We start from the raw sequence: 16,459 nt of genomic DNA, 5'->3' as shown, positions 1-16,459 counted from the left end.
CCATCAGATGGGTCAACAGCTACTTCCTTTCAGCCGGTATTGCCTGCTCATTGGGAAGCCAGCCTGGTAAAACCAGAATTTCTGATTTTTGAGAGATGTCACATACACAAATTTTTATGTGAAAGCTCACAATGTTAAAATGTCAGCTCAATTAAAAAGAAAAAAGGTGAAAGCAATATGTGAGCCAAGTAAAACAGGTCTTTGGGTTGAATTTAGCATACAAGATGCATATCTAGAGATCTCTGAGAGCCCTTTGATCTTTGTTTCAAAGGTATTTTTCCTTCCTAGTGTGAACCTAATCTCTCTCCATAAAGGCACAGGGCTTCTGAGTTGGTAAAGCAGATGCTTCAGAGAAAGAATGTTTGGCTATAGGGAGCAGTTGAGACGGTGGAATTCATTTTTATGTGTGTTTCACTTTTTATGGGATGTTACATGTCCCCTGAAAAAGAAATACAAATTCTAACAAAGTTTAAAAGTCTTCAAATTAAGTTTAATTAGTAGGAATGTAAAGTAAATGGCAAGTAATAAGATGACTAGTCAAATCCAAGTTGATTTAAATTTTGTATAATATTGTGGACTGTTAAATAGCATCATTTCTCACTTTTAAGGTCCTGGTATGGTTCTTTTTTGTAAGATTTAGAAGTGCACTGTTTCACTTAAATAAAAAGTAGCTTCTCATCAAGTTTTCAGAACAATTTAACAAAACCCACAAAAGTTAAATCATAGATAACCCAGAATAAACAGATTATTTATAACTTGGTGACAAGAGAACGCCATTTCCATAGATAATCACAGTTATTTTTTAGTGTTGTATAAAAGGCAGCAAGATGTTTGTTAATTTATAATAATGTAAGAGTCTAAAATTGAAATTAAACCCAAATGAGAAAATCTGAATAAGAAAATTCATATTTAGCTATATAACAGAATGTTTTTACACTGTCAGTGAAATGTGGTAGGGACTACATTTCCAAATGTATGACTAACAATTGTCATCTTCTGAATTTCCAAATTTATAACTAACAATTGTCATCTTCTGACTTGCCTCAGTATGCTCTCCCTCTTGAATAGGCCAATCAATGAAATAACTTTAAGATTACAAACTGAAATGCCAGCAGGTATTCAGGGCCAAGCAGGTAACATAAATTAATGAAGACACAATTCCAACTACAGGCTTTTAAGTTCAAAATTTTAAAAACATCATCCCAGCCAAAAAAATAAACTGCCTATGGGCAAAACTGGGTCAGCTGCTTGTTTGTAACCCTTGCATTAGGTTCATTATACTTACTATACAGTGTAAATATTGTATATAAAGTCCATATTGTCCTTAAACAGGTCCTTGAAGCACATGTGAAAGGAAGCTATCAGAGTTCTAGGGACATGTCGGTGAACTTGGAAAGCATGAATCTTCAAAGACTGGTTTCAGCTAAGCAGGAGATGGGGAACTCAGATTTAGAAAGGACAGCATAGGCAGAGAGAAGCTCAGATCCACAGTCAAAAGGTGCAAAACCATTCTCTTCAGTGCATCCGGAATTTAATCCTGGTTTCCTTGTCACTTCTCATGGCAAGACTGCTATCTATTTACGCACACATGTGAGAAATAAGGAAATGTGAGGTTTCAATAGAGCCTATTTTGTGGATGAGAAGTAATCAGAAAGATCTAAGAATCACCTTGCCTTAGGGGTAGCTAAATCTTTAAACTGGTTAACTGATTATTTCATTTCACTATCTGGATGTTACTGTATTTGTCCCTAGTTTGTCTATTTGAAGAAATTACTCTTCAAAGGGTGTTTTTCTTTCTTTCTTTTTTTTTTCCCTGAATGAAGTAAGCCTCAAAGTAACTCATATTTCAACTGAGTTTATGTTCTCCAATCTTTTTTTCACGGTCTGTGTTACCAACCTTTGTTTTAGTACAAGAACACAGTAGTGTCATGTCTGACAATGTGTTTTAAGAGCTATAATGGAATGTTCCTCTTAAACAGACGGGAATAGCACTGAAGATGGACTGCTTAGGTAGCCTAGTAGATTAGATCATCCCTACCAACCCCACGAAATTTCTCAAATCATGGCTACTTGGAGGACAATGTTCAGCAAGAGCCCAACAGCAAAGATCACAATAAATTCTTTTGGAAGTCAAGAACTTGGTGAACATTTTGAAAGCTCCGTAAAAGCCTAAATTGGGTCTGTGTTCGATTTTCATGTTGAATGCATTAACAGTCATAGATGTCAAGTAAACATACTAACATTTTAATTTTTATTCATAAAAATTATTATTTTGACTCCAATAAAAAGCGTATCACTAAAGTTCATTAAGACATGGAAGGGGGAATAAGAACAAAGGATGAATAAAAGAGATATTTGCTATTTAACTGGTAAGAATACTTGCATCTTGACTTGTTAGCAAAGAAAGTACTTTAATAACTTGTGTATGTCAAAGGAGGTAAGACACAGCAAATTGGCCAAAGTATGCAAAATAGAGGGGTGCCTGGGTGGCTTGGTTGGTTAAGCACCAGGTCATGATACTAGGGTCCTGGGATCAAGCCCAGCCGTGGGAGCCCTCTTCTCCCTCTCCCTCTGCCACTTACCCCTGACTGTGCTCTCTCGTGCTCTCTCTCTCTCTCAAATAAATAAACAAAATCTTAAAAAAAAAACAAAAAAACCCCACACACATACACACAAAGTAAGCAAAACAGAGTGTAAAGTAGGTTAGAATCAGGTGGGAGTCCCACAAATTCAAAATTTTAAAAGCTATCTCATTTGAGATTTACAATCCACAAGAATACATCTACCGGAAGCGACAGGAAAGGTCTCTTCCATCACAGCCCCAGTTTTAAGCACTGTATACAATCTTTGTGCCAAGATGTAAGGTACATGAAGCTAATACTAGTGTTGAGGGTGAGGAGGTGTTTTGGGGACAAAGTGAGCAAGAGAGCGGGCTCAGGCTCGTGCTGAACCCAGGCTACCCAAGGACTCCGCCTCGCTGGAATGTAACCTCCAAGAGGACAGAGACTCTTTCTGTTTTGTATTCCCAGCATGCAAAGCAGTCTCTGACATATAGAGGGTACCAATAAATATCTATTGAATGAATAAAAGAAGGGACTCCTGAATGAATGAATGAATGAATGAATGAATGAATGAATGAAAGCTGTTGACCTGCTTGCCCCCTTTTAAAGGCAGGGCTGGGATGATGACGACTCTGCGAGCAGGAAATTATTAATTCAGGGAGCTTATGACACACCATTCGAGTAACATCCCTAGGATTTTTGTTATATGAGATAGAGGGCACTGGGGTAAAAATGACCATTATAATATTCCCTTAAATATTGGCCTTTATTCCCCAAAATGTGTTGTAGATGAGAATTACAAGGATGTCACATTAATACTCTGTGTGAAAGTAAAAGCTAATCCATTAGTGTTTTCAAGACAAGAAAGAAAATGTCTTCTTTCTTTCTTTTTCTTTTTCTTTTTTAAACTATGATATTAAAAGCAGGGAGGTTAAGGATAGCACATCCAGGAATGTAAACTTCTTTCCTCTATTTGATCATGTGTTATTGGCATTAACACTGTCAATAATTCAGGGTAAAAGAGGAAGTTGCCATGAAAGGTTACCCATTGTCAGGCTATGATCAATAGATAAGACCACAGTGGGTGATGTATTATCAAGTATCAGCCAATTCACTTTATCCTGGAAGATAACAACGGTAGTAGTTGCACTCAGTTTATCTAACCTGAGCTAAGCTTATTTGCTCATTATCTTTTCACTGCTGCTTATAGACTATGCCTTGAACACGTTTTATTTAAGTACAGAATATCATTCTTGCTATTTAATTCCTGCAATCAGGCTATGGGCCTCCAGAATTTGCCCCTATGTTTTGATGATGGTATTTATATTTGAGCAAACAAAACTGTCACTTTGTTTTCCTGTCTTCCTATATTGGGTCACTTTGTGCTACATGATATGATCTAAGACAATTCAATGCAAGGAGACACTTGTCCCTTCTCATTGGAAATACTAAAGCTGCAGCTTCCCTTTAGCCTGTGGGAAAGAAAACAAGTCAGGTGACCAAAAGTCATGGAAGAAAGTTCGTGTCATCACTATTTCTTTTCTTCCACAGAAATAATACGAGATCATGAGGCAAGAATAGCACTGATTTCTTCATGAGGAATAGAAAGAAAAAGGTACTTTGGCTGTTTATGTTTTTGGTATTGTGGAAGGGCATTCACTTAAAAACAAGACTACCATTTCTGAACGCTTTCAAACACATTCTCAATCTACTACTACCTTGGAATCTTAGGGGAAGTGTTCAGTTACTGAAATCACTTCCTAAGGGATAAATAAAAATGAAACATTGGTAGCCATTTGACTTCTTGTTTGATTTAGGAAGTAAAATCACCTGATTTAATTCCTTTTGGTTTTCAGAGTCAGACCTCCAAAACATTTTGAGACTTAAACACTTGAATTTGGTTTTGTTTCATTTTATGTTTTTTTAATTTCACTCAAATACTGGTATATAAAATAACTCAAACACAATGGGGGTAAGAAGGTTAGCCAGTGTAATTCTTGTTATCAAAGGCATTTGCATGTGGAAAATATACCTTATCATGGTAACTACAGTAGCCACCAGAAACAACATGCTGGGGCTTCTCTAGGAAGAAAAAATATGGAATATAATAATAATAATAATAATAATAATAATAAAGAGAAGAAGAGGAAAAACAATAAAATAACTAATTTTCCTCTGTTTTTCTTCCCACCTCTCCCCAAAGATTCTATTCTTGTTTTTTGAGTACACTGTTTCTCTTCCACTTTTGCACATCCTTAAACTGGTTTGACAAATGACAACCATACATCCTATTACAACTCAAACCCCAATATCTTTCCCCAATAAACTTATGGCCAGTGTATTGGAAGTGAATGGGAATCACAAAAATCCATCGTCTCAAAAGAGAAGCATATGAGATTGTATATAAAGAAGATGGCATCATTTCTGGGAGAGAGTGCCACATCACTGTACATTTGCTAATTACTTGCAACACGCATTAATGTAAAAAATAATGCATTTTCCTTATATGGTATTGTTTGGAGATGGTTCTGCTTATCAGTTTTTAACATGCTCTTTGAAAACTGACACGTACTTTACCCACATCTCTTTAGGAACACAGGGATTCAAAGGCTGGATAAAATACTTTCATGCCTCTCAACACAAACCTGAGAGGGTAATTAAACAGATGGTAACAATAAACCGAATCTGAACACATCAGGGACTGCAGTCCCTTATTAGAAGCCTTACACAGTGAAGGGAGGGGAACAAGCAACTCTGGGGGAAGTGTTTTAGCAGCCAACACCTTTATGTCTGCCCTGACCTCCGAAGCAGAAGCTAACCAACCGTTTAGGGATGGGGGTCTTACCACCTGAGAAAGGGCATACAATAGGCCTTCTGTGTGCTCTGAGGGGCAGGAATACAAAGGACTCTAAAGGAATGCAATGGTCCTTAGGATTGCCTTCAAAGACACACCAGGTCATTACTGCAAATCCACCATACCTCCCCCCAACCCCACTCCTACACACACACACACACACACACACACACACACACACACATCAAAATCTTCTAAGTTGGAGGACTTATGTTTGAAACACTAAGCTATTTTATTCTACATGAGGCCAAAACCTGATTACACAGGTATTCTGAAAATTTTCAACCTCATTCTTAGCAACAGAATGTTCTCCTATTTATTCCATCCTCGAAACGTATTGGAATTCTACTTATTTCTCAGATCTTCATATTGTCAGTTTGTCCTGAGTTAAATTTACAAAAGAGGGGTCTTGAAGCAGTTTGATATTTCAGCTCGTAGACGTATGCATGTGGTTATTTTTCCTAGAATATAAAAATAAGCTTAAATATATAAATATTTTATACATCCCTCTGTGTATCTACATCTCTATCTATAGAGAGATAGAGATGTGTATATATATACTATGTATGTATATATGTATAATAGATGTATATGTGTGTGAGCTTAAATATATAAATATTTTATACATCTCTCTCTGTGTGTCTACATCTACATCTATAGAGATACAGAGATGTGTATATATGTGTTATATATGTATGTATGTATAAAAAATGGATATGTGTGTGCGTGTGTACACACAGAGAAAGTATCCACTACATGCAAGAATGGATCTTGTTGCTGTGGAGGTTTACAATGTTATTGTGCCATCACACATGCAAAGATGCTATTTTGCCATTACATAAGGCATTTACAACCTAGGGGATAATCAAGTCAGTGTTTGTTCTTCTTCTGTTTCTCAACCTGCTTCAGTTCTCTGCTGCAGTTGGCAAGTTCTCTGGGTGCCATTTATGAGAAACATTCAGCATCAGTACAACAATGATTTAGCTTAACTAAGTGCTCGAAGCAAAGGCCAATGTTCAACATACGGTGTTTTCGATTAATCAAGGTTATAATGATGATCTATTAAGGGACATTTTTGAAAACCAAGGCAAATAGTAAAATAAGAAAATTACAAAGTGTAGACAAACGTAAACCATGTGACAAACATCATTTTGCACCTAGCATGTTACCCCTTTGTGAGCACACATCACCATGCAACGCTGTCTGATGTTAGTCTTGGGATTTTGATACTTAATAAGTATAAAAAGACTGTTCTCTTGGGGTGCCTGGGTGGCTCAATCGTTAAGCGTCTGCCTTTGGCTCAGGGCGTGATCCTGGTGTTCTGGGATCAAGCCCCACATCAGGCTCCTCTGCTGAGAGCCTGCTTCTTCCTCTCCCACTCCCCCTGCTTGTGTTCCCTCTCTCGCTGGCTGTCTCTACCTCTGTCAAATAAATAAATAAAATCTTTAAAAAAAAAAAAAAAGACTTCCCATATTCTGATACAATTACACCTAAAATGGCACCTATCAGCTTAGGAATTTGCTATAACACTCTCTTCATAATATTGACTATGGTCCAAAGTTATTTTAAGAGGGAAGAGTATAATATGAATTAAATAAGAGGTGCTGCAAATAATTTAGTGGAAAAGCATAGTTGCTCCCACACAGAGTATTAGGTAACCTTTTTTTAATTAGAATGTACACTTTTAGATTACTGATTATGAACATCAGGGGACCCAAGATTTTGATTCATCAGTAATTCTCCTTTATGTGTACACCAAGATGTAAAAATGAGACCTCTGGCTCTAACTTGGTATTTCAGAGCCTTTCCACGCTGGTGCAGAAGCTGTTTTACCTGTAATCTCTAGTACTGCTCTGCCCCCTTGTGCTGCTACAGTGAACTCAACAGAGGAACAGTTTGCCTTAATCTTTGTACGTGAACTACAGAAAAACCCCACTGTCACTTCTCACTTTTCTGGCAAGTTCAAGGTCAGTGTCTAGCTATTTTCAGCTCATCTCTTCTTGATCCATGCAGAGAAATGACAAGGTAACGTGATTCGGGGTCAGCTGTATTACAGGAACCGTTACATAAACGGAGAAAGTGAAAATCAATCCTAGCTGACAGTGACTTCGGGATAATCAACGTTCACTGGATGCCTCTGTCAGCTCGCCTGCATCAAACACCGTGTGACTTCTGTCAGATCTTTTTAATAAAACTATATTCTCACTTTCAGCAACCTAAGTAAATATTTCACTTGAGCTGAATTTTTTAGACTATGTCAGCCTCTGGATTTGTAAACCGCGCCAATAATTCTTTGAAAAATTTCACGGGCAATACCTATTATCCTGAGGTTTGTTACTGACCTGTGAGATGGGAGGTAGTGCTGTAAAACACGCCCTCCTTTTTGAGTGCTCTAGGAGAGCTTTCCTACAGACTGTTGCTTCTATTGCATTAAGCTCAACGCCTTTCCCCAAGTCATCCTCAGCCCCAACTCTTCTCTCTTCCTTGGGAAGAGAACCCCTGAATCAATCATTCCTTGTTGAGAGATTAGGTTTCTTTCTCCTCTTTAGATGTTCATCATTGCTTTTCTTTTATCTCTGCATTTTCTGCTAGGACACTCCCTTAATACAGAATTGGAAACCCAGCATTTAACAAGATGTTTGCCGTTAGTGGCATTCCTTCCTGACAGCACCTGATATGTCAGTTCAGGGAAGGAGTTGCTTTATCCCACCCACCTTGTGCTCCCTTGAAACTGTGAGGCACGGCGGTACTCCATTGAAGTACAATTTACCATAATATTAGTTGTCAGTAAATTCAAAGACGGAACTCCTAAAGCTATAAAATGGATTAGAAGCAATTTAAAACAGAATTAACAAACTAGAGTAAGAGTATACTGTCAACAAACAAATGCTCCATCATAGGACTGTAATTTGGAATTTTAATTACCCCTCTGCTTCTGTAACAAAACAATGTCTGAACTGGCAGCGATTTGAATCTCTCACAGGTCATTGAGCATTCTAGTTAATTACTCTATGAATAGCCTGTTTTTCTCCCCTCTGGAAACACGTTTCTAATGGCAGTCAAGGTCTGACAAATGTGTCATCTACATAATTAGCTAGGAAGCAACACAAAACATTAAACATGCTTTGTGCCGACAACTATCAAAACATTTCATTTGTTGTCAATTATTCATTACTTTGTAGGTTCTGAAGGGGTTGTTATTATGGAAATAAGTCCAGATGCTAACAAGGTTAGAGTTTTGGATTCAAATTAGTAATCAGAGGACTAACTTTTAAAAAAATGTATCTCATGTACATTCAGCGCCATGTTCAATCAGTAGGAGATTATAAACAAATTTAGCTATGCTCAAGTTAAAATGAAAACGACGCAGCCACGAACGTGAATTCAAGAGCCTCTGCTCATTCTTTGAAGCACAGACTCTCCACTGTCATTGTAAACTTTCTGAACCTTTGGCAAGTCCAATTTGTGCTTGGTAAATGAGAGTTAAACATTTCAGGACAAGGAAAGAAATCTCTGGTGGTTTTCGATTCCCCCCCCCCCACCAGTGAATATTATGTTAAAGTCAAAATTCTAGCAAATAAACTTTTGAGTCTGCAGCTCACTGGTTACCTTAGGTAACCCTTGCATTTCATGAGTATTTTTTCTATTTCTGAAATCCGGTTTCTTTTATTACTGCTTTAATATTGTATATAGAGCCAAGTATTGTCTTGAAAGCAGCACTCCTAACGTATACAGAGGATATAAAAAGATTTCTCAACAAAATTGACCTCTCAGTGGCAAAGAAAATTGCAGTGGAAGACACATTATTGCGTAGTCATATCTGAGGCTTGGATCTATGGAGAGTCTCACTCCACTGTCCTCTAGCTTTCCCTTATAAACCAAAATGGCTTACAAATGTCATCCACAATAGTCCAATAAAGATTAGGAACAAAACACTGTCCTTACACTGATGAGATAAGAAAGATTTAACTGCAAAATGCAGTGTATAAGAACAGTTCATAAGGCTTGTTCTCGAATGAGAAAAATAGAATTCAAATTATATTTGTGTGTGGCTAGAATTTAATTGAGATGATCAGTTTATTTTCTACGTAATGTTTGATCAGATGCCTGTACTACAGAGCTAGATAAAAAGAAAGAAAAAAACATTCTATCAGGAGAAATCAAGAAGACCCGTTATCTACAGAGTGTGCAAAATATGTCAGGAAATAATTCTACCCTGAGCACTGAGAATGCTCAGTTAATAAAAAAAGATCAGCCACTTGCTAAGAGAAAATAATTGTCTGTATCTATATTTTTCAAAGCAAAAAGGCAGCCACATCTTACACTAAATAGGACACATTAAAATAAGCTTTAATAATCTTTATGCAGAAGGAAACTAATCCATTTTCAGATCATACGATCCACAGCAATAAAAGGAAATCATCAAACTAAAAACAATTTTAGAAATGGCTGCAGACTCTCATTTAATTAACATGCAACAGATCATATATTTATGAGGAAGTCAAAATATTTAGGAAGCCTATAATCCTGTAAGCCTTAATGTGGTATAAAAACAACAAATAAATGCAAAGTGTTACTGTTATACATGCCTGCCTGATCAATGGTTTTCACATATTGATCTATAAATGGAGTTGACAGTCTGTGTTGGCTGCACATTTTCCAAGCAGTGCTATTTTTGCAGAAAACCAATACGGGCAATTACCTTTGTTTGAGATGCCAAGTCTTATCAATTCAATGTGATTTAGTGTCATTTTAATTAAATATCAGGATCCACTTCAGGACAATTTATACAAACAAAGCCTCAAACCTAACTATAAGCTTGATTTGAAGTAAACATGGACAAGTCCTACAGTCTCATAATATTTCTCAAAAACTCTGCTAAACAGAAGGCTTATATTTTTAGTAGCAATTTTTATGTCTGCCTTTTTGGCTAGCCACAACTTTGGCAAGTATCCTATAATCACAGAAGTAAGAAACAAAAGAAAATTGTTTCCTCTTTTTCTTTATAATATATTAAAAAAGAAAAATGTACATGCGCAGTCTGTTAATGGACGCAGAAAGAGTCGTGTACGTTAGCATTTAGGAACGGCTCGACCTAAGTCCTTATCCTAACAATCATAAAAAGATATTTTCCCTGTCCACGAGGGCCATGAATAAAGTATTGCACTTCTGTGGAGTTTACAAGATGGAAATGGTGAATATTCATACGTGTGGCTGCTTAAGACACCAGCATTAAATGCCGAAACTGCTCCTGTCTGCAAATCCTATGTCTGCAATTTTCCTGATTTGGGCTATTTAAACTCTTCATTAATATCTATTCTAAACTGTCTAGTAGGCTGGAGCTTCCCTCTGATAAATAACATCAAAGCCACATTAAACCTTTTGCAGCAGCTATTTGCTGGATTGCACATTAGCCTTTCAGCCCTTAAAGAGGCACACTTCACTTGCCCCCCATTTACGCTCACTAAGCCGTCTGCTCCTGTGTTTCGCACATTCAGGTAAATAAGCAGTCCACCTTTAAGAGGTCTCACTCCAGTGCTCAGGATGAGACAACAAATCACTGAGACCAAAAAGCGTTCCTTCCCCACCAAGCGGAGGTCTCCAGCTCTCTCTCACAGAGAGGCAATTTTCTGCTAACCACGTCCTCCGATGTCCCAACTTCCCCGTCTCCCACATTGGCCAGGTAGCAAAGTGGCCTTTTCAGATTTTGAAAAGGCGTTGATCTTATTAACTACATAAAAATGGTTATTTGGTGTTTAAAGAAAATGATGCACACCGCCAAAGAAATACTAATGGAAGATTAATACCTGTTTTACTGAAATCCTTCCCTGCAGCCCTTGGGTAATGAAAACTGGAACGTAATAAGTAACTTCACCTGTGTTTGCATAGCACAGGGTGGAATAAATGTTTATATTGGCATGTCAGACTGCTCCTCTCTTTAGGATACCAAGAATATAGGCTCTTCTGACATATCCAGGGGAATTTTATAGAGTGTTCCAAGTTCACAGTCATGTTAGACATATTTTTAATTTAACACGATAATAAAGAGGATTTCATGAATTAACGACAAAATTATACAATTGATTGGACCTGAGAACCTTTTATCATCGTCTGTAATAAGTTAAATTGTTGCGAATGTAACATCAGATTCTTATGTTATATACTCCAATAAGTCCATCTTACATTTGCATAACAGTCATGCCAGGGGACACGTGGTATGTCTGTGCCACATACATTAAATACGATGCAAATGTATATACGCGTGTGTGTGTCTCTAAGTAGTCCTAATTTTTCTGTACAGATTAAATGTAAGTGTCTCTGTTACAACAAAACCATGCTGCATGTGACACGTGCACACATTTTTACACTGCATCTCCTCCTGCCTCTCCCAAGTTCAAGATCTCCCCCCTTGACCTCACCCCAACCTCCAGCTTCTGAAAAATCAAGTTCTTAGTTTAGCTTGAGCAGATATCTTTAACAGGCTTGTTTGAATAAATATGCCAAAATACTTTACATTCTGTCAGTATCTAGTCAGAAAATTGTGCATGGAAAAAAGAGATGAAAAGAACCGAGACAGAAAGAAAATTAGTGCCATGGCAAGCTTTCAATACAGTACCTCTGAGCCAAGTTTTCTCGGTGAAATGACATATCCTCACTAAAATACCCCTTTTATATAATTATGCACTGAGCACACATAACCAAAAGTAACTTTTATTTTTGTTCCTTATCGAGGAATACATATTGCCCAGGCTAAGAATTCGGAAACAAAAGCTGGGATAATTATAGCTAATTTAACTTTGGAAAACTCTTCTCTAGCAGTCCAGCATATAACCCCCCAAACTAAAGTTATGTAACAAGGTAATATCAACAATGAGAAACTGCATGATAAAATCCTGCCCAAAAGTGAAAAATGCTAATTTTGTCTCATTTAGCAGCTGGATACAGAAATGCTCATTAGTTTTAAGAGGGTTAATCCTTTTAACTTTTGCATATTGATATGCCAATTATGCCTAATTGTACAAGAGGCATCAGTCAAGGTAATAGTGCATAAACACATGAAAGTTATTAAGTACATCCCAACATGTAATAAAGTAGGTGTTAATTGGTAGCTGAGTTCTGCGGGCTATTGAGGTGGATAATTCATTGAGAGATGGATCACTTGTAATTTCTCTCCATAATTCCTTTTGCAGTCTCATGCTGTGATGTTTTCATGCTTGTCAAAAACAACTGCGGCATAGTGCCTTTTGTTAAACACAGCCAATAAAATATGTTAGGCATCATTAAATATACTTAACTTTTAAACTTTTTCAAAGGTACAGTTCTTACTGATAATGCATTATAGAGATTCCAATAATTTACTCTAACCACTGTCTCAAGTTCAGAGTTGAGGAACATTTTAGCTGTTTGAAAAGCAAAGTCAGGCTGGCAGTGTTGTGCCTCCCAGCAGACAATACTTTTAAATGAGAGAGTAAATAAAGAAAAACACATCTCTCGGTACCTTATCTCAGGATGTATCCCCCACTCCCTACATATAATCACTGGCTTCCTCGTGCTAAATTTGTCTATAATACCTGAAGAAACCATGATTAATACCATGTACTTCTCAAGCTCTTGAGAGGGTGGTGGGTTAATTTCGCACTTGAAATTCAAGTGAAAACAGAGGATAAATATAATCGGTAACATGCTACCTCAGTGAGTTTATCCCATTTAATAACTCAGTTAGGGAGCTGAATATTTCATAGGCCCCTACGATATTAACAGAACACTCAATTAATAGCTCACATGTTTCTGCAGAGTGACTGGGACTCACAGCCTGTCCCCAGCTAACCTATTTCCCGCTCTCGCTCTCACTGTGAGAAACAAAATAGATCTGGGGTCCAAAAGAGTGGCTAACATTGCATAAATAATTTTGTAACATCCTATGGCCTCAGCTGCAAGTTACCACCATTATGGAAGAAAATTAACCAGAGGAGACTCATCGCAATCAGTGTGTTTAGTGGCTCAGGATGCGTGCAGGGGCAGGGACACAATTGGCAGTAGAGTTCATCTCTAACTATTTTATTTCAAATCTTCCTAATGACACATTATCGAGACAAAATGGCTTCCTCTCCAAGCCTTCCATCGCCACACCATTTAAGCTCATTCCAAATCAAATCGTAATTCCAATATTATATATCGTTGGGAGATTTTAAGAAAGAGATTTTCATGGTTTTTTTTTAAAGATTTTTTTTCCCTCAGTTCATTCTTAGCTAATTTTAGCCTCTGGCTTTTCAAAGTGATGTACTGTATTTGGAAGTACAAACACCACATGCTAGCATAACCTCATTATTTTTATAACACTGAAGCATGATAGTGGAGGCCCTTAAAAATGAGTCAAAGGTGCTCTTCAGTCTAGCTCCAAATCCACTTTATCGCTCTGGATTAAGCCCAGCTCCTCTCTCGCAACTGAGGATATTATTATGACTATAAGTAGGCAAGATAAAATGCATTACAAAAACAGTTTTCTCATGCACATTAGGAAAACAAATAAACAAAGCTAATTAGTTGGGTTTTTTTCTTTTTTAGCGGAATTCTGTATCACGGAACATGGGGGTTTGGGGGTATTTGACTTACGGGTTCAATGACCTTCCCAACATCCGTGAGGATCATGGATTTACTTTGGCTCAGCCTGTCGTGGTGGCTGTTGGCATTTTTGATTCTCATTTGCACAGCTCCGGTGCCTTGACGGGTGGAATTCAGTGTTTCCACAGAGGTATCAGAATTCGTAGATTTCTGCATATTATAGCGTTATCCTGATAAAATATAAAAGCATCATGTTATTCTAAATATATCTTTTCCAAGAAAAACTTGGTGGGGTGCAGGTTCCTATTCATCACTAAGGTACAAAAATGAAACAATCTTCACCTCTCTGAATAGTGGAGAAGGTAATTACTTTGCAATTGTTTTTATCAAGTGGGGCCTCTGTACGTGGACAGTAATATCCATGCCAGAGGACTTCCAAGTTCACAGCCAGCATTCGTACTTGTGTTGTTCCTAATCCATTACAGAAGTCCTAATGGCAATATGATAGTCTTCCTTATGTAGAAATGCCAATTAAACATCTTTGGGGTATGCTGTTTTCATTCACAATGTCACTGACCTTTTACCCACCCTATCCCACCCCACCTCGACGTGCTAACTGCCCCCCCCACCCCTGCAGCCTTTTTTGGTGACCAAAAACCTACATGGATAAGGTCATATTTAAGTGAGTAGAACTGGCTTTAGGGCAAACTAAGCTGGTCGCATTGACTATGAAATATGTTTGTTGGCTTGGCCTTCTTTGCATGATGCTCAGTCCTAGCCCCTACCCCCAATCACAATACCCAAGGAGGGAAATTAAAGAAAGGTCCTTTGTCCATCACCATCTGCCAACTGAACTAGATTCAGTACCTTTGTTGGACAAAATGTTGATGAAGAATATGAAAAAAGAGAAAATCAAACCCATTTATTTATTGATATTTGTTTTAATGGGAGAAGTCTGATTTAGGCAGGAAAATTCAGGGCGGGCACATGCTAAAGGAGAGGCAGAGATGAAACAATAATTGGAAAAGCAAATGAAGAGAACTAAACTGTGGCAGCATCCGCAGGCAGACTAGGAGGGCTTTGGTTGATTCGCTAAATCCATAATCCTTTTCAACAGCCCCTTTCCACAAGCCCCTCCGAGGAATATATCATCTCATTTAAAAGAGAACAATTACAATGCAAACACAGCTTCTGAGCTTCTAGAAACAGACCCCCATGTGGGCTGATTGTTGTCTCCCTCTCTCACCTATAGACATTCCAGAGCTGGCCTGGGCACATGTGTCCAGTAGTAGAAAAAAATTGTCATCAGTTACAGAAGCCAGGATAATCTAAAAGAAGGATTGTATTTTAGGGAGCTAACTGTATTGGTATCCCTATATCTGTTGGAAGACAATGGGGCTAGCTAGCGTCATGGTAATGTTGAAGCTAAGAAAAGAATGAAAACATTTTAATAGGAGGCCAAGTGTTACCTCATAATTGGTACCAGTAAGGCAATTGAGTAATAACTTAGAAAAGAAGTTAATATTTGTTGAGCATTTACTATGTGCCAGGCAATGCACTCAGTGATTTAATTCTTGCAAAACTCCCATGAGATAGATATTAAACTCATACTTTTCTAGAAGAGAAAAATAAAGATCAGAGAGACTAATAATTTTCCCAAGACTAATGGACAGAAAAAGCGAAGGACCTGTATTTTGTTACAAAACAAAACAAAACAAAACAAAACAAAACAAAACAAAACAAAACAAAACACCCATACTGGTAAACAGACACATTCTAGTTACCTCAAAAAGAGGAATGGACTATTGATGCATGCAACCACATGGATGAATTGCAAATTCCTGAGTGAAAGAGGCCAGGCCAAAAAAGTACCTATGGAGTACTTATGATTTCATTTATGTAATAGCCTAGAAAATGCAAGCCAATATTTAATTACAGAAAGCTGATCAGTGATTGCCTAAAGATGGCATAAAAGGAAAAATGGATTATGGTGAATACAAGGAAATTTTTGGAGGTGATGGATATGTTTGTTAGCTTGACTGTGGTGATGCTTTAACAATTGTATGCATATATTAAAAATGATCAAATTGTATAAGTACTTGCACTACTGTATTTCAGTTATACCTCATAAAGACTTTCATAGGAAAACTGTTTTAAAAATTCCTTAATTAAATTGACTTAAGTTTCTTAAGTCTTTATTTTGTTCATACTTTCATTTTTATGCTTCATGAGCGATATATTATAAAAACTTATCTAGTTGAGAATAAAAGAGCCATCTCAATAAGACTTGAAATAAAAATTTGAAGTAATAAAAAAAGAAAATCTCTTCTCCAATATTCCATAGGAATATAATAACAGCTGCTTTGATGAGAAGGATTTTAAAATGTATCAAATTTGACTACTAATACAGACATAGGGAATCTTACCTCTACTCTACTTCTAACTTGAATAAGATATAGAGTATTATTATATAGGTAACTGC

The 16,459-nt window shown here is 37.2% G+C and overlaps 1 protein-coding gene across 3 annotated transcripts in view; it reads right to left on the bottom strand.

Moving 5' to 3' along the window:
- ARHGAP15 (Rho GTPase activating protein 15) overlaps positions 1–16,459 on the bottom strand; it is a 594,053-nt gene that overhangs the window by 552,167 nt on the left and 25,427 nt on the right. For all 3 annotated transcript variants that reach the window (XM_034643265.1, XM_019800514.2, XM_002920055.4), the window contains exon 3: positions 14,029–14,207. In XM_034643265.1, coding sequence (XP_034499156.1) covers positions 14,029–14,193 — 165 coding nt within the window. In that variant the 5' untranslated portion in view covers positions 14,194–14,207. The remainder of the gene's footprint in view (positions 1–14,028; positions 14,208–16,459) is intronic.

The sequence above is a fragment of the Ailuropoda melanoleuca genome, chromosome 2 (assembly GCF_002007445.2).
Source record: "Ailuropoda melanoleuca isolate Jingjing chromosome 2, ASM200744v2, whole genome shotgun sequence".
Lineage (NCBI taxonomy): Eukaryota > Metazoa > Chordata > Mammalia > Carnivora > Ursidae > Ailuropoda > Ailuropoda melanoleuca.
Note: the sequence above shows the minus strand (reverse complement) of the source record. Positions and strands in the feature narration are given on the sequence as shown.